Source organism: Phoca vitulina, unplaced genomic scaffold (genome assembly GCF_004348235.1).
Source record: "Phoca vitulina isolate PV1807 unplaced genomic scaffold, GSC_HSeal_1.0 scaffold11, whole genome shotgun sequence".
In the NCBI taxonomy this organism is placed as follows: domain Eukaryota; kingdom Metazoa; phylum Chordata; class Mammalia; order Carnivora; family Phocidae; genus Phoca; species Phoca vitulina.
The window spans coordinates 33,048,593-33,073,397 of NW_022589714.1; the positions used below are offsets into that span (position 1 = coordinate 33,048,593).

General features: G+C 36.7%; 1 protein-coding gene across 1 annotated transcript in view; it reads right to left on the reverse strand.

Moving 5' to 3' along the window:
* Positions 1–24,805, reverse strand: part of TFAP2D (transcription factor AP-2 delta) — a 62,177-nt gene that overhangs the window by 24,046 nt on the left and 13,326 nt on the right. The window contains exons 4-7 of the mRNA XM_032410153.1: positions 23,160–23,325; positions 22,864–22,982; positions 8,005–8,146; positions 1,962–2,075 (exon numbers count right to left, since the gene is read on the reverse strand). Of these exons, the coding sequence (XP_032266044.1) occupies positions 1,962–2,075; positions 8,005–8,146; positions 22,864–22,982; positions 23,160–23,325 (541 nt within the window). The remainder of the gene's footprint in view (positions 1–1,961; positions 2,076–8,004; positions 8,147–22,863; positions 22,983–23,159; positions 23,326–24,805) is intronic.

Below are 24,805 nucleotides of genomic sequence, written 5' to 3' on the forward strand. Positions count from 1 at the left end.
CAGATTGTGCCTATGCTGAGCAAACACATGGTTTGCCTACTTATTTCACACTGTCGCCAATATTCAATTTACACATTGATGCCGTATTTTGTTTTGCGCCTGAAAAAGGACAGCTCACTGTCTGATGAAGGCTGCAGCACCTGTAATTGGAAATAACCTGGTAGCTACGATATAAAATCTGAATTCTCTATGTTTTAACAATAAATTCTTCCTTAGAGTGTATTTGTAACTTAACAAACTTCCTTAAATCAAGACTTGAATTTGTATAAAAATTATTAAGCTTGGAATTGAACTTCTGTAAAAATTACAAATATCTTTAGTGTGGATACAAAAATATGGAAAACATTTGTACAGATATGACAGTGGAACAAACCATACCTTCTAAACTTGGATCGGTGGTGGAGTAAACAACCCATCATTCACTGAATGCTTACTTTATATTCATTATCTCATTTTATTTATTTATTTATTTATTTTTATTTATTTATTTAAAGTAAGCTTTATGCCCCACGTGGGGCTTGAACTCATGGCCCCAAGATCAAGAGTCACATGCTCTACTGACTGAGCCAGCCTATATGCATTATGTCATGTTTGCTCACTACCACCATATAATAAAAGGGTTCTTATTCCATTTAAAGCTAGGGAAATCGAGGGTTGGAAAGAATGCATGTTACCCCAAAACTACCCAGCTCAGCTGTATGACGGTCTGGATTTGAAGATGGTTCTATTGACTCCAAAGCCTTTTCCCCTTAACTTCTGGGCATTGTAATTTCTACCAGTTTTATTACACTCACTTTCACTAACCCAATTGAATGCTAGGAGAAAAGTCCTGTGAGATATATTTTTGGTATATCTGGTACATTTTTAGAAGGTAAACCTTAAATTTAGTCTCCAAAGATGTATTTACTACATCTGAAGGAGTCTTGTGGCATGATGCAAAATAAAATATTCTATTTAAATAATCTCTGATGTTGCAGATAAAATTCCAACTCATTGAAATATCCATTATTTTATATAAGGGAGTATCCTCCTCAAAAGCATTATCATTGGTGAGAGGTACTGAAAACATTTTAAAATTTAATGTATAATAGTCTTTATTTAACATTGTTTTTATTTGTTTGCTTTGTTTTGTTTTAAGTAGGCTCCACAGCCAGGATGGAGCCCAATGTGGGGCTTGAACTCAAGACCCTAAGATCAAGACCTGAACTGAGATCAAGATGCTTAGCTAACTGAACCACCCAGGAACCCCTGCTTAACATTGTTTTTTAAACTGAATGATGATAGTTAAAAGAGGACAAAATATTTTTTACATTGATGAGAAATATTATGTAAGGCATTAGAATTTTAGGGCTTTAAAACTGGAAGTTACCTGAGTAATTATCTTGTTCCTTTCCACATTGTCTCTAGGGCATAAATTAACCAGAAAAAAGTAGTCTATTCTTTTCCAAAGCATCTCAGAAAATAAAATTTTAAATATGCTTTCAATAACACATTCCAGGAGCTTTAAAATATACTTGTGTGGTCTAATTTAAGAACCGTTTGCAGCTTCTAATTGGGCAGAAATTATTAACATATGCCTGTAAAATCAGTGTATGATATCCCATTAATTTGTGTCATATCTGTCCATTCAATAACGTGCCTCACCAAGATAAAGAATGATTCCAGAATCCTGATTCAAAAGTGCCATTACTTGAAATAATAGTGTTCACTTTCAAAGTCACAATTTCCTGAAAATTGCACAAAGACACTAAACTTTCTGATCTAAAGTGCTTCATGCATTAGTTATTTTTATAATTTGATCTTAGATGCTTGCAATTTCAAAAGATTCAGTCAGTCACTATATGAATATATAAGCAATATCTCTAAACGGAACTGCGACAGGAATACAAAAATGTCTGGGTTAATAAAGATGGTTTAAGAATTTAAAAGAGAGTCTGAGGAGATTGGAAAGCCAGTCTTACCTGAAATGTGTTAAGTGTCTCTGGATGTCAAGGTCTAGAATTGGAGTGGGTCTGGAGGATCCCAGTGGTGATCTATCTTGGCTCAAGAGGTCTTGGAATTCTTTACAAATTTGTCTAAAATGAAAGATTCATCATTGAAGTTGAACCCTTAACATGGGGCTTTAATTTCATCCCATGATATTTTACCAAAGGTTTGTTTTCTCATTTAAAAGAGGACTAGATAAAAAAAAATAATAAAATAAATAAATAAATAAAATAAAAGAGGACGAGGTCAACTTTCATAAATCAACCTCCAAAGTTCCATCTACAACATACAGATGAGGTTCACAACAGCAACTTTGCTCCCAAGTACTATAGGAAAATTGTAAAACTTTGGAAGTGATCAACAGCCCACGAGCACTGATAAAACCGTGTTCATTTTTAAGGTGAATATTCACAGATCAACCTCAGCACAAGGAAAAATCTATATGAAAGGATCACACTTAATCATTGTTTTTTTAAAATATTAAAATATGATTTTTGGAGGGGATATCACATTTGTAAAAAGTTTAAATCAAGTATATAGGCTTCTTTCAGAGCGGTGATTCAAGTAGGCTTTGGAAAATCCTGTTTCCCAGCATTTCATTAGAATTCAGACTCTTGTGAACTGAATTCATATTTTAATATTTAAAGTACGTAATCATTTACCACAATCCAGCCCATTAGCCTCACAAAAATGATTGTTATGTCCCATGTAATATGGTTTCTTGCAAAAGGTATGCTTAAGAGAAAATCTGCTGCTTTTCTTACATTAAATAATTGTGATTTCTGATGAGTTTTAATTACCACATTACTATATATATTGAATAACAGCAAAGCCTTTGTGATACATAGTCTAAATGATACAATTCTAAAGAAGCAAAACATATAAAGAAAACAGTTTTTTTTTTAAACAACAACAAAACTTACTAGATTAATATAGTAATTGAAGAGTGAAATAAAGGACAGACAAGGAATTGCTCAAAAGAATACATCATCTAATATGAGGCCACTCCATAGTCAAGGGATAATGTGATAGTGATTAGGGTTTTTTTTGGTCTGGATTTACAACAGGTAGTCATAAAAATCTAATCATTAGCCCTGATTATAATTATCAATGTAGCTAGCCAAAGACAAGTAAGTACAAGAGAGTCAAATCATTCCAAGTGAATGTTACTCCATGGACCCAGCCACTAATTTCTCTCCAAATCATTTGTGTCATTAACAAATAACTACCAAAAAGTGACAAAATGTCTTGAATCACAAATAATTTACCAGTGAGTTAAAGCCAGTAGAGTTTTATAATTAGGTGCCTAAATTTCTTCTAAAGATCATTTGTGATTTTTTTAAATGAGCAATAATCCCCAGGTTTATTGCCAGTGTTATTTTCATACTGTGTGAGTTTATAGAATTTGCCCTTTTCTTTGTGAACACAGTTGAAAGTAAAAGTGGGTCATAAGGAGAGGAAAAACAAACAAAAAACCAGAGATGGCCCTTATCTGCTCTAAATCAAACAGGATCCTCCATATCCTCCAGCTAATGTTTTAGTCTCTGAGATATAGCATCTAAATGCATGCTTTTAACAACTGCATGTGTATACTTTCATTGAGAATATTTGATCTGAATTTATCACTTTTTCTGTTCTGAGTTAGAGACTTAGTTGAGTGACTTGCAGGTGTATTGCCTATGTTTTAATAGCAATTTAAACTAAGTTTTTGATGCCAGTCGGTGGCATCAAGTGATGCCATTTGGTAGGGCATCGTTATCTGTTGTGCTTTGTGTTACTGAATAGAGTTAAATATACTCTTATCTTTATTTTTTAGGAAAGTTCTAACTAAAATTTTAAATCCAGATTCATGCTATCATTTTTCAGACTGGTAATATAAATTATAGATATTTGGTAGACTATCAGTATGCTCCATTACTACCAAAAAAAAAAAAAATATTGGGGCTATTTAGAGTCTTTTAATTTTATACCAGATTAAAATATATTTAAAAATTCAAATAAAGGTTGAAACGTTGCTTTAGTTCTTGTGGTATGATATCAGAATTATTTGGGTAATTGAAAAAATTAGTTTATAAGCTGGTAAATCAACTTCCTTACTGTATAAACATTACAGCAAGTTACAATAAACTTAAAGGGGATGAAGAAATGAGGAAAAGACAAAATGTGGAAAAATTTAACTTGTGCTAAGCAATTCAGCTACACTACACAGGAAGATGTATCTGGAGAAGTTGCAGAATTCTCAACCTCTGGTATTTGATTCTGCTGCTCTTAATTCTGACTTAGGACAGCTTCTTGACTTAAAAACAGAGGACAATTCTGTAGTCCCCCTTAGGCAATTATGATCATCATCTCATTATGACAGTTACAGAGATATTATTTTTATGACTAGTTTCGTCCTCATTTAAAATTTTATTTATAGGGGCGCCTGGGTGGCTCAGATGGTTAAGCGTCTGCCTTCAGCTCAGGTCATGATCCCAGGGTCCTGGGATCGAGCCCCGCGTTGGGCTCCCTGCTCAGCGGGGAGCCTGCTTCTCCCTCTCCCTCTGCCTCTCTCCCTGCTCATGCCCTCTCTCTCTCTCTCTCTGTATCTCTGTGTCTCAAATGAATAAATAAAATCTTTAAAAAAAATAAAAATAAAAAAAATAAAATTTTATTTATAAGGCTACAATAAGAAATACTCATTTCTCAAAACAAAATGTCACCTTATGAATTATGTAACACAAGATGATCTTCGGTGAATCATAAATTCTAACTTTATCACTTACGTCACTGTCCTTAAGGACATAATTTTTAAGCTGATGTCTGAATTTCAAGTTCTGTGTTTCTCCTTTTGACAATTATTGTTATAGTAACAATTAAAACATGTTAATGATTCTGCTTTACCCTAATGCAGATCAAATGTTAAGCATATTTAGTCCTAAATTCAATGAAGAAGTTTAAATGTGTTTTCCATGAATCAAAGGTTTTGTCCAGTACATTTTTAGAATTCAAAAATGGTCTAATTCAGTTTCTGTCCCTCCTATATAACTGTCTAATTACACCAACATATTTGGTTAATCAACAAAACACAAGAAATTAAGAGGAATTAGGAAGCTCGACCCTTAGTCAATGGGCCTTTCATTTAATTATGCAGTTGGCAAAATAATTAAATACAACTGAATCTGTTATTCATAGAGTTAAAAGAGAAACATGTAAGCCAATCCAACAATGCAGATCAGTTATTGGATCTCTCATCCAATGATTTTGAATTTCATATGATTTTTGATGCAATTGTCACAGTCTTGTGAACAAAGATGAGCTAACTAGAATGTAATGAGTATCCATGTAGGCTACTTAATTTCAACATTGAGCATTTTAATTGAAAATATCCAAAGCTTTACTATTAGAAAATTAGAAACTTCTCAGAACACATGTTGGATCCATTCATATATTGCAGAAAAAGCATGTTATTCCTACACATTCCTTAATTTATCCACTTACATTGATGACTACTTGTCTTGTATATATTTGCTATGACTACATAGTCTCTCATTCTTGTTTCCCATTGTCTATAAGAAGATGGATGGATATACACAACCAAAAAGACAAAAAAAAATTATACAGCCTGTCTCTTAATTTCTAGATGTTTATGACCTATTTACTCATATAAACTAAGGTAACTGGAATCAGTGAACCCAATTCTTGATTATTTAATGGTTTGCAAATGTCCAGCTATGGGCAGAAGGATCAAAGTACATGTTCTCACAATATTTTATGAAACCAATGTCCCAAATATCATCTAAAAATAGACATTATTGAGATCCTAGGTAAAAGGAAAATACTACTCCTGAGTTGAATCCACTACTCTAAAATAGACGTCTCAGCATAACTTTGACAAATATGGAAGTACTTCTCTTAATCCCCTCAAGTTCTTCTAACACTGGACTTGGGTGAAAACAAAATCTCCGCATCAATTTGAACGCACAGACATTTAAATAGAGTATGGGAACTCTCCAGAAAGTGGGTACTTGTGTTCTGAATGCTAATGGTGGCATTGCTGTGGGTGGTAGAGATGGGCAGCTATGGAACCATCCTGGGGAAAGGAGGACAAAAAGAAGGATTTCTCTGGATTAGGGAGTGAAAGTCTTAGAATATGCATGATGAAACTATAACCAACTACTTTCGAGGTAGAAAATATAAAGGTGTCTTTTCATGGATAATTTGTATCTGGGGATAACAGTGTCATTCAGAGGTGTCACATGGGTACACATATTGGGAAAATCTGTATAATCCTGCCAGCTAGAAGGAGACTATGCTTTGGGAACACCTGGAGGACGCTACCTAACTTCTAGCAGTGTATTCTTCTCTTGATCTCTAACAGGTCTTTATAGTTCTCCCCAGATGGTATTAAGGATTCAAACTGACTACGTGTACTTTCAGTTTCTCCTGGAGAAACTAAAATGTTACTGATGAAGACCCCTCTGGGTCTTGCCTTGCAAGAGAGCAAGAGTAGAAGCAAAACAGAAGGAAAGATCCCCCAGGAGATTAGCCACACAAAAAATCCAGGTTCAGCTCTTTCTACCAGCAAGTTTTTAGGAGCTTGCACAGAATGAGGTCTATCCCGAAATCTTAAATCCACATTTTATACCTGCCTTCTAATTTTCTTTCTCTAACCCTTGTTCTTCATTTTCTTTCTCCGCTGGTCCTTTCCCTTTCATTTCATTGTTTTACCCTTTTTCTCCTTTTGCCACCATCTTTTGTTTTCCTTCTCTCTGGGGCAAGATGAATCATCTAAGTTACTCTCAGAAGAGCACTACACAGATAGATCCCAGACCCGAAGAGTGCCAGCCACAAGCAGCACAAATCCCCAAAACGGGACTCAGTATCGTGGGCAAAACTGTTGGGTGGTAGGTTTCCCATTTAAACCCTTAAACTTGTAAAAACAAAAAAAGACCTATGTGACATTAGAAGTGGGTAGAAGAAATATTTAGTTTTGGTTTTATGCATTTTGAGGCCATTTAAATTTTAGCCAACCTGTTGTGAAGTCCTTTTCCATCAGTTTCTGAGAAACAACGTCTTTAACACTTATCTACTTTATATTGTCTCTTTGAAAGTTTTCCCCAAATAAGAAACTAATTTAGAAAAAATAACTTAACCCACCTAGGACTATTAGTTCTAAACTCTGAACATACAGTTAGGAAATTAGATAAGATTATTAATAGTCTATTATGTAGCATAACTTATTTTAATAAAGAGAGCAAGAATTAGCTATTGCCTGAAAAATTTTTCTCTAAAAATTTGAACATGACTTGCAGCAGCATTTACTGTTCTGTTGGGTTTTTACAAACTCAATGGTAGTTCTTCCATTCCTTATCAAAGAACTTTCAAGTTTGAGGGAATCTGAACTCATCTTATGCAAGCTCCCCTTTCCTATGTCATCTCTGTCATTATTTTAATTCACATTTTTGTTGAACTTTACACTTTTCAGAAGCTTTCACATACATTATACCTTTTCTTTTCGACACTATCACCACAGGAGGTGAGACAGGATAGGGATTATTTGCTTAATTATACACCAGAAAAGATAGGGACACTGATGGTGATTCTTGGCCCCAGAGGTCTCCATGTTACCTCTCACACACCTGGGTCCTCTTTTGTCATATTCTCCAAACATTCATAGTGTTTTGAGATCTTCACCCTCATGTGTTAAGACGCAGTGAGTGGTTTCGACCGAATCACATAGCAGCTAATGACACATTTGCCTGGAATCTACATTTCCTGAACATACTTTTCTCCTAAGAACTCCTGCATATTCTGGAGAGGTTTTCTAAAAACTTTCATCATCACTAAACAAAGGTAGTTTGTAAATCTTGCTATGGGTGCAAGGCCGGGGGTGAGGCTATGTCCTTGTGTAGTACATCTAGCTGCTGAAGCTTGAGACCCTCTGCTTTAGAGAACTGGTACTTTCTAGACTCTCCCTCACTCAAAGAAAACGGAAAACCTGAGAGAAGGCATATAGAGACTTCCCATTCTGCTTACTTGGTCGCTAGGATCATCTTTTTTCTTGCTGTCTGTTCTTTCTGTTCCATATGTTGTCTGGCAAGATGTTCTCCTACAGCTTTGGCTGGAAACTCTGTTTCACAAGTGTAGCCAAAATCCCGAGCCAAGTGTAAAGCTTCTCCTGTTGGCAGACAATAAAAGTCAGTTTTCCACAAATGTCTAAACTCAGTAAGAGTAGCACTTTATATTTTCCTCAAGCCTCATCCCTCCTCGTGGTCAGATGGATCATTCTTTCCTATTTATTCTAAATAATCCTAGGGAAAGGACTTTTGGGGTGGGGGATAGAGTAGGATGAGGAGAAATTGAGGAACAGAGAAGTTACTTACCAGGCAGAGGTATGTGAAAAGCTGAAGGGGAAAACAAGAACAATGATCTAGGAGTTTTGACTTCCCTAGAGGCTCGAGCCCAGTTTGGCTTCTCAGATCCTATACATTAATGCCCGAGGGAAAAAGCTCCATGGGCTTGCCATTCTGTTGTTGATCGACCTACAATCTATCCTTAGTATATTTGAAATATTCAGATATCTTTCCCAGGGGATCTATCAAAATATTGACAAAGGGTCCAAGTAACTTTCCAAAGAACCTGAAACACTTTGGAAAGGGGAGAGCAGTGAATGTTATCAATTTCGTACCATTATGTTTGCAAGGACGCTAGTGTGTGATCATAGTACCAGCATCATCAGGCTTCATGGTAGGCTTCAGTACCTCTTGGCACAGTGCACAATGCTTCTTACGTACATTAGTAAAAACACAATGCTTTTTAAGTATAATAAAATCATAAATAACTTTTAGCCTTTCACAAACATCTTAAATCTGAGTAAATTGGTAAGAAGTGAGGTAAAAATGGCTTATCTGCGAAGTTAGGTTTGGCAATATAGTTCAACCTTGAAAACAATAGTAGTTTTAAAGCTCAAGCCAAATTTCACCTGAGCATGACAACTTAAAAAAAAAAAAGCAAGCTCTCATTGCACATATACCGAGCACTTACTTTGCTCAAGGTGCAGTGCTATGTAGGAGTAATGAGGGATATAAAAGGGCTGTCCCTGTTTCTAGGACAATGACAATCATCCCCATAATAGTAGCAAAAAACACCCTAGTAGCACTTTCTAATTTACATTGCAACCTATATGAACACTATCATCTGCTCATGTTTACTGACATTATGTTGCTATTATACATAACGAAGCCATTGTACTACAAGTATCACATGAGTGTTACAGATAAAGTGTTTTACAGACATTCAAAGGGGGAGAAGGGGGTCAATTAGATCAGATAATGTCTTGTGAATTACAGATCAATGATTTCCAACCCCCTCCCCCATTTCAAAGCAGTGGCAGGTTTTTAGTTAAGATTTTCATATTCATGTAGTAGGAAACATCCTTGTTAGCCATCCATTCTAAATAGGAAGAGGACATAACTACATGGAAAGGGTCCCTATATTGATGAGTCTGGGTAGTGCTAGTTATTGAAGGGTCACAGTTTAGATAAAGCTGCAATGTACAGGAAATATTTTTAAAGTGCTTATTACCAGTAGTTTATCCCCCTAACTGATTAGGAAAGAAAATGTGTGCATATTTGGCAGAAAAATGGCACAAAGATTAAAAAAAAAAAAAGACACTGTGGGATGCCTGGGTGGCTCAGTCTGTTAAGCATCTGCCTTAGGCTCGGGTCATAATCCCGGGGTCCTGGGATCGAGTCCCACATCAGGCTCCTTGCTCAGCAGGAAGCCTCCTTCTTCTTCTGCCTGCAGCTCTCCCTGCTTGTGCTCTCTCTCTCTGGCAAATGAATAAAATCTTAAAAAAAAAAAAAAAAGACATCGTAATGCCATATAGGATGGCCACTTTTGCTAGAAAAATGACAGAAGGGAGATAATTCAAGACATTTCAAAATTGAGGTATAAAATCTGAAACAGTGGCTATAGCACATGACTGAGGATAAGCTCATGTGATCTTGAGACTACAAGTATCTTGCCCCTAACACAATAACCCGTTCACAGTGTCATCTTTGTACATTATGTTGAGTTATGTATATTGATATATCTGCATATTGCAATATTGTCACCAAAAGATATTTGGGTAACATTTTCACAGACACTATTACATATATATTTGTCCTCCACCGCTTGTGCAGTAGTGGGAGAAGTGAAACAGTGCAAACAGGAGGGTGGCAGCATGTCTCCTAAATTTTATGCTAAAACCTGATTCTGGCCCATTATATGCAAAGCTCTCACCGTGTGGTAGTTTTTAAAACAGTTTGAATGGAACAGCTGCTATTTACATTTACACTGACAGCCAGATCCTTCCTTCCCTTCGTTCTGTTTACTGCTTTCTCTTGCTTGCAATGTAACATTGTTACTGGATGCACAGCGATGCTACATCAAAAGAAGTGGCAAGTGAAGACACTCTGATACGTAGTTAAAATGTGTGTATCATGCCACCAAAGCTTTGTGTGTGAGGGCCCAAGAATGAATGAATAAATGAATCCATGAATTAAAATACACATGATATTCAGTAAGGAGGACAGCTCTGTATTTAAATCCTGTACGGCAGGTATCTTAGAGTCAACAAGTTTAAGAAAAATAGAAATATTAGGATCAAAAAAGCATGTGAAGGGGCGCCTGGATGGTTCAGTCAGTTAAGCATTGGATTCTTGGTATCCCCTCAGGTCATGATCTCCTGGGTCATGAGATCAAGCCCCACAGTGGGGTCCCCGCTCAGTGGGGAAGCTGTTTGAGATTCTCTCCCTCTGCCCCGCCCCACACTTACATGCTTGCACGCACATGCGCATTCTGTCTCTCAAATAAATAAACCCTTTAAATTTTTTTTTTTTTTTAAAGCATGTGAATAAGATTCTAGGGGATCTGACTGATTCATGAAGATAGAGATCAATGAGCTTCTCTGTCTTTGTGGTGGGACAAAATTCCCACGTGAACAAGAAGAGGGTGCAGCAACCTGTGGTGGAAGAGTGATTTAGGAAAGGCCGAGAACATTTTTCCTTCTATTTCCATATGGCAAATATTGCTGTGTCACCTCATATCTTTGTGAGATGAAGTAGGATGCCCTAGTTCTTTTTTTTTTATATATATATTTTATTTATTTGACAGAGAGAGACACAGCGAGAGAGGGAACACAAGCAGGGAGAGTGGGAGAGGGAGAAGCAGGCTTCCCGCCGAGCAGGGAGCCGGATGCGGGGCTCCATCCCAGGACCCTGGGATCATGACCTGAGCCGAAGGCAGACGCTTAACGACTGAGCCACCCAGGTGCCCCAAGATGCCCTAGTTCTTTGTTTGCAAAATAGGTTTAAGTCATTTTTACATTTTAATGCACTGTGCCACTTGACAAACCGGTACCCTCCCCTCTTTTTTACACAACCGAAGCAATACACTAACTTTAGCATGGATGGCCATTTTATATCATGTCATTTCAAACATATTTTAGAATTAGGATGGATGTTTGGGGGTTAGGGTTATTGCTTGTAGAGGAGTATGTTAAGTGCAAGGCTTTAGGGTCTATAAGCCAAATAGTGCTTACCCCCCTTCCAAAAAAGTAAAAACCCCTAAGAAATATTCATTTTTTTCAGTAATAACATTAGTGGTAGGTGACTCTTACTGAGTAACTCTCTCAAAAAGCTAGCAGAAGTAAAATTACAGAATATGAAAACAGCATAAAAAAGAATTTTCTCCCTGATGTCAGGACACTCATTTTTCACACTCAAAAGCAAAAAGTGAACAACTAGGGGAAAATACTAGGAAAAGTTTAAATGTCCATCACTGATACAGCCTAGAAGTGGAAAGTTAATGGGAAAATGTTTTCTGGATCACTTGTTTTACTGAGTTTCTGGGTTCCTACATTATTTTACAGGAAGAAGATCTAAATGTATTTTTAAATAGAAATAAATACACCAGATTTTCAACCTTTTATAAGTCATTAAGGATTTTTCCTTCCTTTAGAGTTACTGTATTTTAGGGAAAAGTGTACTTCAGACAATTAAAAATCAACATCTAGTACACTAATTTGCACTAAAGGATACTGCTATATTGTTATCACCATATAATTCTTACCAACTGTCAATGTAACAATATTGCCTTAAAAACAATTTGTTTAACTTAGTATTGCAATACCCAATGTTATTAAATAAAAGCAACAATTCATATGTGTTAACTTCTAGTCCCATATCTATGATTTCAATTTTATTTATATGTATGGGAAACCAGCACTTTGAAATCTATCTGTAGGATTATTCCAAGGAGTACCTATTAGAAAGCAGATGTGAGGGGTGCCTGGCTGGCTCAGTCAGTAGAGCACCCGACTCTTGATCTTAAGATTGTAAGTTTGAGCCCCACACTGGGTATAGAGATTATTAAAAATAAAATCTTAAAAAAAAAAGCAAATTTGAGAATATTTTCAAACCTGGATAAGATATTCTATCAAATAAACTGTAATATCAAGCTACAGTAAGCCCTAGAGCTGAAGGACAAAATTAATATATTATAGGTTTCCCAAACTATTCTGAAAGGAATGTACTCTGTAGCACTCCATATAATAGAGTCTATGATATAAACCATTGCCTTATAATGTGGTAGTTCCCTAGTTTAATGATGATTTTGTTTAGACACAAACACTTTGTTTCTCAAAGCAATAGTTTTGTTCCCCATTCCACACCAGACACTTAGCACAGCACCTGATTCATAATAGGTACTCAGTAAACATCTGTCACATGAAAAAGCTTTCAAAGATCTTATTGGTTAATTATAACAATAGTCTTGTGAAGACTTCTAAAGAAAATGGTGATAAACCGGAACAAAGAATTGCTAGAAAGAATGAACTATACAGAAAATCCATAAAAATAGAGTCTATCCTTATATCAGTGGAGGCATTTTATAAAATAGACTATACCTATATTTTTCAACACTTTCTGCTCCCGTAACCTGGGGTTTTTTGTTTTTGTTTTTAATGTAAGGGTGTCAACCCATAACAATCAATCTCTGGGTATGTGCCTGTTTTGAAGCTCCTGAAGTAATCTCAGGCCAACAGTAAGAACTACTGTCCTAAGGTGATGGGAAAGCATTATGTAGGGATTAATTGTACACCTTCATGAAATAAAAGAATTCTGTGGCTTATACAAAAGGAAGGCAGTCACTATAAAGTCAATTATAAACCATAAAGACCTCTGTCTATCAGGGCTTTTGCATAAAGAGTTCTGCCTTATTTGGCTGACATACTATAAACTCTAAAAACAAAACAAAACGAAACAAAAAAAGGAGAGGCACCTGGCTGGCTCAGTTGGTAAAGCATGTGACTCTTGATCTCAGGATCATGAGTTCAAGCCCCACATTGGGCATGGAGTCTACTTAAAATAAATAAATAAATAAATAAATAAATAAATAAATAAATAAAATAAAATAAAAACAAAAAACAGAAACGTAATGGTAGAAGGAGAGACAGAGAGCACTGTTAAGGAAACGAAGTCATTAGTCTACTGAAAAAGTGTATTTGTACAGAGAGATATAGTGTGAGATGAAGCTTGCTTTTCATACTAGCAGGGAAAAGATGGGTTTTCAAGAAAAGATGCTGGGACAACTGGGTGGCCATCTGGAAATAAACAAATAAAATTGGATCTATACCATGCATCTAACAACAAAACAAGGTCCAGATGGATCAACAATTTAAACATAAAAAATAGAACCACAAAGTAATTAGAACACAGCAGAATTCTTTTATAGTCTTGGAATAAAAAAGTTTTTAAAATATTACAGTTAAAACTAAAAACCATGATATAAAATATATGAGACATATGATTATACTCATATCAAAAAGTCTGTAATACATAGACCTAAACAAATAAGCAAACCAACAGAAAACTTGTAACAGCAAACAGACAAACCAAAGCTAGCGGTGGGGAGGCTTTGCAACACAGATCAGAGACATACAGCCAGTTTTCTGTTATATAATGAACACTTACCAATCATTAAGAAAAACATTTGAAAATATCCCATAAGGGCAAAGTAAAAGAATAGACAGTGAAGCTCATTAAATTCTTCTAGGAATACCTAACTCAACCTCCTTCATAACTGAGGTAGCCTTTTTTTTTTTTTTTTACCCATCAAATTAGCAAAGATCCAAAAGTTGCATATCTATGGAGTTATTTATGTAAGTGTAAGGTTACTCATTGTAGCATGATTTGTAATAGCTGAAGATTGAAAACATCTATATAATATTCAGTAGAGAACTGGTTAAATAAATTATGAGACACTCAAACAAGGGAATATCATGAGTGTTTAAAAGAATGGACAACTTGTAAGCCCTGAGAAAAAACACTATTATAAGGTGTGAAAAAAAGAACCTGACAGCAGAATAGTGTGTATAGAATACTATAATTTCTTTTAAAAATTAAAAAATCCAATGCATACACACACATATCCTTGGAAGGAAATAGAGACACCATTTGTTTTCTGCCAGAAGGGGAACTGGACAACAAGGGAATAGAGTGCAAAACAGATATTTTACAAGATGCTCTTTTGTAACTTTTAAATTTTCTACCATTTGAATCAATTATCTATTTAAAGTTATATTAATTCAAAAGTAAAATTACTCTCTGACTCCATTCTTAGAGAGATTTAAATCTAAACTCAAATATTTATTGTAAATTAAAACACAAGCTATTCCAAACCTGCCACTGTTATTTAGCAGGATGTAGACATCAATAGGAAGAACTACAGTCTATAATTTTACTAAAATACCTATGGATTTTGATAAATGTAAATCATGGAAATAAAGCAGAAACTGCGTGTTTGAAAAGCACATTAGTCGAGACATATACATTGAAAGAGAGAATAATGGAAAGAAGAAAATAAAATCACGAGGGAAGTAATGCAGAGACGTGTGTTTTTAAGTGAGCAGCACAATTTGCAAGAGTGAGCAGTGAGATGGACCAAAGCGGGCAAGGGCAGGCAGGACTCAGCCAAACAGGCTTGGAGACACTTGCCTTTTTGCAATGAGTAAAAGCAGGAATTTAAGGACACTCCAAGCACACAGTCAGACCCAAAAGCATATGGGTAGTAGCCTATTTCCTCTACCCCTACACGTAAATACCTTTTTCCCCTGAAGATGAATGAAATCATAAGATGCAGATCAGGGGAGTAATATTACAAATGACTTAAGAACACGTCTCCTAAGATGGTGTCTATTTGTCCACAGCGTTGTCTGATACAATCTCTCATTCATGGAGATCAATTCTTGAAAATTCTGGTAAGTGCTAGTTCCCAGATATAATATCTAATTGTTATCTAATTACCAATTATCAAAGCAGAGTCTCTCAGAAACTCTTCCATACTTTAGAATAAGAAATTTACAAATAACGTGATACCTTGGGGGGGGGGGTCGGAAAGCTTTTCCAAGACAGATGTTAAAATGATTCACACAGGCCCTACTAGCATTTACTTTGTTGAGCCCAATTCCACCGACAGCTCTGAAATGCAAAAACTGTGCTCAAGACATTGTCCATGACAGAGTGTTTGTATGCAAAAGGGAACACCAGGTTCTCCTAGTGATTGAGCTCTTCCATCTGACTGTCTGACCAAAGTGAGCACCAATTAGAGCTATTATTACAAAGGGCCAATTTATTAGCCTTTTTATGTCACACACAGTTTAAGAAGGAAGCTGGAAACCTTTATCCTGAAGGAGGGACTAACGTGGGAATGCGAGTCTGGAATGGCCAGACTCATGGGATGAAGGTCCTTTCAGACTTACAATCATGCCATGAGTCCCTGAAGGCTAGCTTTCAGCTCCAGATTCCCATAGAAACCCACTGTGGTACCACGTGAAGGTAATGAGAATATCCGTTTTGTTCTAAATTTCATGAGAAGAGCATCTAAAGCTGAGCATGCCCTGTGCATGTATTACCACTAATACTTGGCAAAGGATTTTGGTGTTTGAATCCTATGAGTCTCAAGCAGTGAACAATACTTCTTCCTAAAATAAAAAGCCATGGACTAATCACATCAGGGAAACTTGATATACCTATACTCACTCACTATACCTCCTCTCCAGGAAAGAGTTCATTGCCAAGTCAGTTGTCCTTGTCTATGTGAGTATATTTAATCCTACATAAGATGTACAAAACAGGGGTGCCTGAGTGGCTCAGTCGTTAAGCACCTGCCTTCGGCTCAGGTCATGATCTCAGGGTCCTGGGATCGAGCCCCGCATCGGGCTCCGTGCTCCACGGGAAGCTTGCTTCTCCCTCTCCCACTCCCTCTGCTTGTATTCCCTCTCTCACTGTCTCTCTCTCTGTCAAATAAATACAATCTTAAAAAAAAAAAAAAGATGTACAAGACAGATGTGGCAGAGTTGAGTGAGGGACCATCAAAGATTTGTCCTTTCTTTACATACCATATAGCATTGCTGCTAAGAAGACTCTGCCCAGCTAGAGACTACATTTTCTAGTATCCCCCACACCCACCTCTGGAATTGGTTATGGACACATGACTAGTTCTTGGAATGTGAACAGTAGTAAGGTGGGTAAGAAGCTGTGTACTTTTGCCACCATGTCTCTCCTTATTGTGAGTTCAATGAACAGGCTCCTAGGACCTAGAGAAGGGAATAGCTACAGATGGAAGGACTCTGGGTCCTTGATTAAAACCGTGACCCTGGTGAGGAACACCCACCTCAAACTATGCTGAGAAATAAGCTTCTATCATGGTAAGCCACTGAAAATTTGGGAATTAACTGTTATAACAGCTAACATTGTCCTAACCATTACAGATATTATGATCTTTATTTATAAACTAAGACAATGAAGCTGAGTCAGTTTAAGTAACCAGCTCAAAGTCTGACAAAATTTCAACGGTGAATTTATTCAGGACAGGGGAGGCGTACTTGCCCAAGGGAAAATACATTTTGCAAGTGGGACAACTAGGTCATATGAAGTAAGACGTGCAGGGCAAGGTCTGGAAGCTTACATTTTTTGAAACTAAAGAATGAAACAATAGTAATGAAGGATTTAAACTCAAAAAGAGTGAATAGAGATCATATGAGGTATTTGTAAATGGTCCCCTTCCTTTTGCTGGTGTATATTCACACCCTTCTCTGCCCCACACTGTTTTGGAATACACACACACACACACACACACACACACACACACACACAGAGGATTTGACCCCCTGTCACAACAAACTGCAAGTCAAGGTATTTATGTTTAAGGACTTCAACGGTGCTTTCAGAACTCCTGGTGTAGCCTCAGAACGTTACATGAGCTTTTGCAAATTCAGCAGAACTGTCCCAGGAAAGCACTCCACTCCGGTGAACAAAACCTCCCTCCAGCAACACTCTGCAACTTTGGCCATCTTGGAAAACCTCAAGTGAGGGGGGGAGCAATGGGTAGGAATAACTCCATCATTGACTCCTCATGTTTGTTTTAACAACCACCAACTCTGCAAAGGTTGTTCTGGAATAAAATACAGAGAAGACAGCTAACAGAAGGTGCTAATTCATAAATAATAAATATATAGTAAGAGTATTAGAATCAGAACAATAATATTGGCCAAATTCTTTGAATGTTTTCCAAAGATGGAATTATCACCACTATACAAGAGGCTGGGATTATCCCAAGATCTCAGGAAGATACGTGCATTGGGTTAAACGACTCTAATCCACCATATTTTCCAGAGAGTAACATCTCTTTGATGTCATATATAAGCAGAATGAGACAAAAAAGAAGTCACAGCAATATGACTAAAACAAGGGGAAACAAAAAGAAAGTTTATGATAAAGTGGGGAAGAAGAAGTTGTATCAACCATTAGTTATATATCTAAAACCCATTAGATGAAGAAATATGGATAAAAAGGGGGAAATGATCTACTATTACATTCTGAGGACTCTAGATTCAAACATTCATACCTCATTCTAGCTCAAACATGTCTGTTATACGGACCCAAAAAATCCCCACTCTAAATATCTGCCTTACCAAAATGTTCACTTTTCAATCAACTTTGTGAAGTGAAAGAAATCAGTTTCAAGTGAACCACTTCATCCCAGTGGTTACTAAGTACAATGATATTTGTAACAGAAATGTTGTGAATTACTTAAATATAAATTTGCATTAAATAGCCCTCTCCTTTAAATTTCTAAAATAATCCCCAAATAATTACTTTAATATGTTGATTTGAGAACAATGTTAGGATGGCACTATTAATTGAGTGACTCCATTTAAAAGAAATACAGGGGAAAATTATTATAAAACAATTAAAAACAGAATGATGGAAAGCCCAAGGCAAGCATGGAAATTTGGACTATCATAACAAAACTACTGTTATGTCAGTGACAGGGGTAGTTTTTGAAAAACAAATGTTCATTTGCTAATTTCAATCCTCATTATAAAAAGCACCTTGCTGTTCACCAATTGGATCTTTACAAAGGTTATATCATCTCTGCATGGAATGCCTACCAGAGTTTCCACGTACTACTCTTTTATTTTTTGGAATTTTTATCAAAATAGAAACAATTGGCAAGTCTGTATTCAAATCTTCCCCAGAAAAGCCCTGACAAGTACTGTAACATCATGATGAAATTTATTTCTAAGTCTGGTGTATGAGAAATAAAATCAATTAGATAATATCTCACTTATGCTTAAGTCCTATCGCAAAATGGGGGTGGGGTGTGTGATTGAATAGTAATAATATATTGGGCCATCAGGATGTTTGAGAAATAACTCTATAAGAGTCTCAATTAACAGTCTTAAGAGACATTTAAGATACATCAAAATAAAAAGCTGCACAGCAAAAGAAACAATCAACAAAACTAAAAGGCAACCTACAAAATGGGAGAAGATATTTGCAGATGACATATCTGATAAATTGTTAGTATCCAAAAGATATAAAGAACTTATAAAACTCAAAACCCAAAAAACAAATAATCCAATTTAAAAAATGGGCAGAGGACCTGAGTAGACATTTTTCCAAAGAAGACATCCAGATGACTAACAGATACATGAAAAGATGTTCATCATTACTTACCATCAGGAGTTACAAATCAAAACCACAGTGAGATACCACCTCACACCTGTCAGAATGGCTAAAATCAACAACACAAAAAACAACAGGTGTTGGAGAGAACATAGGGGAAAGGGAACATGGGTGTACTGTTGGTGGAAATGCAAACTAGTGGAACCACTGTGGAAAACAGTATGGGGGTTCCTTAAAAAGTTAAAAATAGAACTGCCCTACCATCCAACAATCATACTACTGGGTATTTACCCTAATTCAAAGGGATACATGCACCCCCATGTTTATAGCAGCCTTATTTACAATAGCCAAGACATGGAAACAGTCCAAGTGTCCATCGATTGATGAATGGATAAAGAAGCTGTGTATATATACAATGGAATATTATTCAGCCAAAGAAAATAATGAAATCTTGCCATTTGCAATGACATGGATGAAGCTAGCGAGTATAACACTAGGGGAAATAAGTCAGTCAGAGAAAGACAAATACCATATCATTTCACTCATGTGGAATTTAGGAAACAAAACAAATGAGCAAGGGGAAAAAAAGAGAGAGACAAACCAAGAAACAGATTCTTAACTAGAGAACAAACCAAGGGTTACCAGAGGAGAGGGGGGTGGAGGGATGGGTAAAATGGGTGATAGGGATTAAGGAGTGCACTTGTTGTGATGAGCACCAGGTGATGTATGGAATGATTGAATCACTATATTGTACACCTGAAACTAATATTATACTGTATCTTAACTAACTGGAATTAAAATAAAAACTTTAAAAAAAGAGAGCCATTTAAGAGAAGCTAAATTACTAGGTACTGGTATTCAAATATACATATGGGTTATTGCAGAAAATCTAGGAGGTAAAGGGGAGATAGCAATAAAAATGGTAAGAAAAATACTATTCCTTTCCATAAGACCACAGATCTATAAGAAAGTTGATGAACCATTTTTGATGACTAGGAATCTAGTTTTGGAATTTCTGAAAAAATTAATCTGAAATGTTGCTGGCTCTTACAAAATATGTTTGATAAAAGAAGAAAAGTATCACCCAGAGACATGGTCAACTCAAAGTCTTACCAACACCAACTGGTAAATATGGGGAAGTTTTAATTTACCACTTAAAACTATACAAGCAAAACAAACCTGAAGGAACTGAATCAGTTCAAAAAGGATCAAGCTTCCAAAAGTACTGAAGAAAAGCATTAACTATGTCAATTTTCCAGGGGCTTGATAAATCAGAATTGAGTCACCATTATTTTGTATGCAACCAACATCATCTACAGGATTCCAAAGACTATGAGCCTAATGCAGAAAATGGCATCTTGCTGGCTGGAAAGGAGTCATCAGCTGTCATCACCAACGTAACCAAAATGTAGGAATAAAAATATATAGGAGAGTCCTCAACAATAAAACTGCTCTTCTTGTCAGCCAGAGATAAAATAAAGCCTATTTTAATTTAGATGGAATGTCCTTGTTCTTCAAGTATTAGGTTCTCTTCATGTCCTAAGACAACTTCTAGTTTTTTAAACTGTGGGTCATGACTCAGTGTGAGTCTTGAAATGAATTTAGTAGGTTTATCATCAGCATTTAAAAAGAACACAAAAATATGGAATAGAATAAAAATCAGAGAATATACACATGGTAATAAAACTTTTCAGTGTGAGAAAGAGAGACAGACAGAGACAGAGAGAGAGAGAGAAAGTGTACACGTGCATTTGAGGGTTATAATATGTGGGGAGTTAAGGGATGCAAAAGGTCCCTTTGCCTCTAAATGTCTTTTTCTCAGTTCCATCACAGTGTCTGAAATTAAAGATGTATTTCTCTACATCATGAAGATTTGGGGGATTTCAAAAGCATCCAATTAAAGTATCTGGAAAGAATTAAATCTTAGGTTTTATCAGCCAAGGCTGATGTAACTCCTCCATGAACACAAGCCAAATGAATAGAACACAGTTAGATACTTCTGTGGTAGGAGAGGTATGTTGAAGAGTAGATGGCAAGACCACAAAGATCACCATAGGAGTTCACATGTTTAACTTTCACCTCTTCTGTTAGCACAGAATAATTTAGTTGATGATTCCCACACAGGATAATTTAGTGCTTGGCTACCATAAAAATCAGTAAGAAGATTTGTGAATATACCCTTTTATGTAGGCTCTTCAGCTTCTATTGGCCAGTATTTCACAGACACCACAGAAAACAGTCTTTCTTAGGGCCTTTAATTTTCACACCAGTTACACATTTCCTGAGAATTCACAGTCAGTCCATCCTAGGAAGTGAAAAGGATCTCGAGAAATATTTAGACCAATGATCCTTAAACCTCATTATACATCAGAATCACTGGGGATGTTGAAAAAAAGTATAGATGCCTGGGTCACACCCTCCCAAAGATTGAGTTTCAGCTGGTTTAGGGAAGGGGCCCAGGCATTTTTAAATAAACCTCCTGAGTTGATTCTCCTGCAGAGTTGGGAGTCAAGTCTTACCACCCATATGATTCTTAAATCCACCTCATTATATACTGAATAAGTGTTTTGTTCTATTGTTAAATAGTTATAATCATAATTATCTTCTTACTTAAATTGAGCAGGAATCTGTCTCCCTTTAGAATCAACCCCATGTGTCATTTTTTCTACCTCGTCCTTCCCCCAGTACCCCCAATCAATATGAGTGGATGACAGGTCAACTTCCTCTGCCATCTGTCAGTTCTCAGTATCAGCACACACAGGCAAACACATCACAAGACATAGAACATAGTAATAGTAACACTTATTAGATGTTTGTGGTCAATAATATTATTGTTGTTATCACTGTTACAACTAGGGAACAAAGCAAAGCAAAGCAAACTATTAATAGCAAAATCACCAAAGCAATTTTGCCCAGACCAATGTCTAGAACACACTACTTCACAAAGTTGTACAGTAAATAGTATGAATTGATAATCTGGATAAAGGCAAGATGTTTGTTTTTGTGTTTCCCTTACTTTTCACTTCCTATAGTGCCTTATAGACAAGAGAGTAACCAATGCAAGAAAAGTGTCACCGGTGTGTTCAGGTGAGTTTTGGTAAAAAGGCCCCTTTGTTCAGATTTAGAACAATAGCATTCTGGGTTATGGAAGAACTCTCCTTTGGCATTCAAAAGCTCCCCCACAAAGTGAAAAATAAGTCTCCAATAATACCTCTTCTTAAAAGAAGTTTGAATAAAATTATGTAGTTTAGTCCTTACAGAAGAAACAAAAAGGAAAAGGTGAGTTGGGAAAAAAATAACTTCTGGGAATGTATTTTTACCTCTGTCTCTATACCACTGATAAACCTTAACCCTTCTTTGACTCAGCTTATCCACTCAGAAAGCCATGGAACATCACTGTACTTTAAGAGATACATACTTGGATTAACACGTTATGCTCTCAGGCTTGGTATCATGGCTAGACTCCTGTGAACCCTATATAAAGGGTGATTATTTATCCTATAGATCATGTTGCACTGAATAATGAGTTAAGCTAGATTTATCTGAACTCTAAAATAAACAATCATAAAAATGACAATAGCACAGCCAGTTTTCTTGTTGCTGTTATTTAGGAAATACTGGTTGAAGTACTTAAATCTTGCACTGTCTTCTTCTGTGTTATTGCCAAGATTAGTATATTAAATGACATTTTATGAATTATCTAAACCTGATGTTGTCTAATGTCATCATCTTTATCATGATTAATTGGGAAATGCACCTGTAAGTCTTGACTGTCTTGCTTAATACCATAGACAAAAATGAAACAGCATAATCTAACAAGCCTGAGGTCCAAAGAACTGCTAACCTTGTATCATTACTTTGCAGAGCTGAAAAATCGTACCTTCAACTAAGGAAGTAAGGAGCGTGACATTGGCCGCTTTCCGTCTCCCTGCTGGCAAATTCAGGCCAAGCCGATCCAGTTTCTCTCTCAGGCAGCGACCCCCATTCTTGGATTTCGCTCTGTCCCAAAACAAAAGAAAAACTAGGTTTTGAAAGTTCACATCCTGAGGGAAATGACAAGAAGACCTGACCAGACGGGGAATTCAGTGTGAGACCGAAGGCTTCAGGGCTGAGGGTGGAGGAGTATGGTATCAGTACAGTTGGAAGACACGACATGCCAGAAGACAATTGTCTTACCTTCTCAAAATGCCTCCCAAGAGTGAAGCGTTGAGGCATTCAGGTGGTGAGAGGCGCCTCTTCACCTCAGCAATCGTCACCTTGTATTTGGAAGTTGAACTGAGAAGGGACAAACGGCCAGGGACAGAGCAAAACAAGTCTGTGGGGTTGACCACACAGGTGCCACCTTGAGGGAGGGGGAAAGTATATTACATATTAGTGACAGTGAGAGAAGATAATTGCACGAAAGACAGTTAACATCAAGGCACTATTTAGGATTTGGGAATACATGGCAACAAATGTTCTCATATATACATCACCTGGATCATCTCAGAAAGCTGCTCTGAAGACATCCTTTCAAATAACAATACAGGTTTTAGCTTTCAAATATCATATAGAACATGTTTGTGGGGGTACAATTTTTTAATTTAAGCAAAAATTATCATCCTACGTAGAGCTGGCTGGCCCATCAGTGCTAATTTTGACATCATACACACCAAAAAACACTTCAATTAATTAAAAACCCCAAACTCCACCAGTTACCCCCACAGAGGGTATGTATTATTTTTCCATGGCTCTGTATATGTGTGTGCATGTATGTGCAATAGACACAATGGATGGATATATTTTATCCATGACTTACTATATAGACAAAAGTTTTGAAAACTCTTTTCCAAATTGTTTGAAAACTGCCATCTCCTTTCTCTCATCCACCTACCAACTATAAGTACTGGAATCACTCAGTTCCCAGGTACTACCAAAAATAATCTACCCATTGTCATAAACTTTCAACCCATGTGGGTGGATGATAGGTCACATCTCTCTACCACATGTCAGCCCTCAGGATTGGCACACACAGTCAAATATAGCACAAGACTAGAACATAGTAAGAGTCACATTGTGTTAGTGGCCAATAATATTATTGTTTGGGTTGTTGTTATCATTATTACTATTAGGGAACAAAGCAAAAATAACTGCTAATAGCAAAATCACCAAAGCAATTTTGCCATGCTGGGGCTCCTGAAGCAGAAGCCTTTGGTCTCCAAGCTCCAGAAAGCCCCTTGAGCTTTGCTCTTCTCCAGGACAACAAGAGTACATTCCCTAAACTCAGGCACCTGAAGTAGACCTGAGGACCCAAGATGATAATCATTGAGGAGAGTTTCCTGCTGCCCAATCCTCCCATACTGCAAAAATCCTGAGCCAATGTCCGTACTGCTAACATGGTGGCTACACAGCCCTGGCATTCAAGGCTGCCTCCTCATGCATTGAGCAAACTGAGGACAGAGCTTATGGGGTTCACTGGCAGGTTCAAATTCAAGGCTTGCTTTCCTGAGCATACATCTAATTTCTTCAACTATGGGAGATCTTAAGACTCCTCTCCATAAAAGGTCTTCTATGAGAGAAAAGAGAGAAAAGTAGGTGGAAGAAGAAAAACAAGCAGGAGAGTGTTGTCCAAAATCTTTTTACTCAAAGGGTTGTCCTCAACTGGCAACACTGGCATCTCCTGAGAGCTTGTTAGAAATGTGGGATCTCAGGCTCAACTTCAGACCTTCTGAATCAGAATCTGCATTTTAACAAGATCCCCAGGTGGTTCATGAATAGTAAAGTTTGAGAAGCCCTGGTCTAGGACTCACCACTTGCCTTCCACATAGATCCTCCCCTCCTTT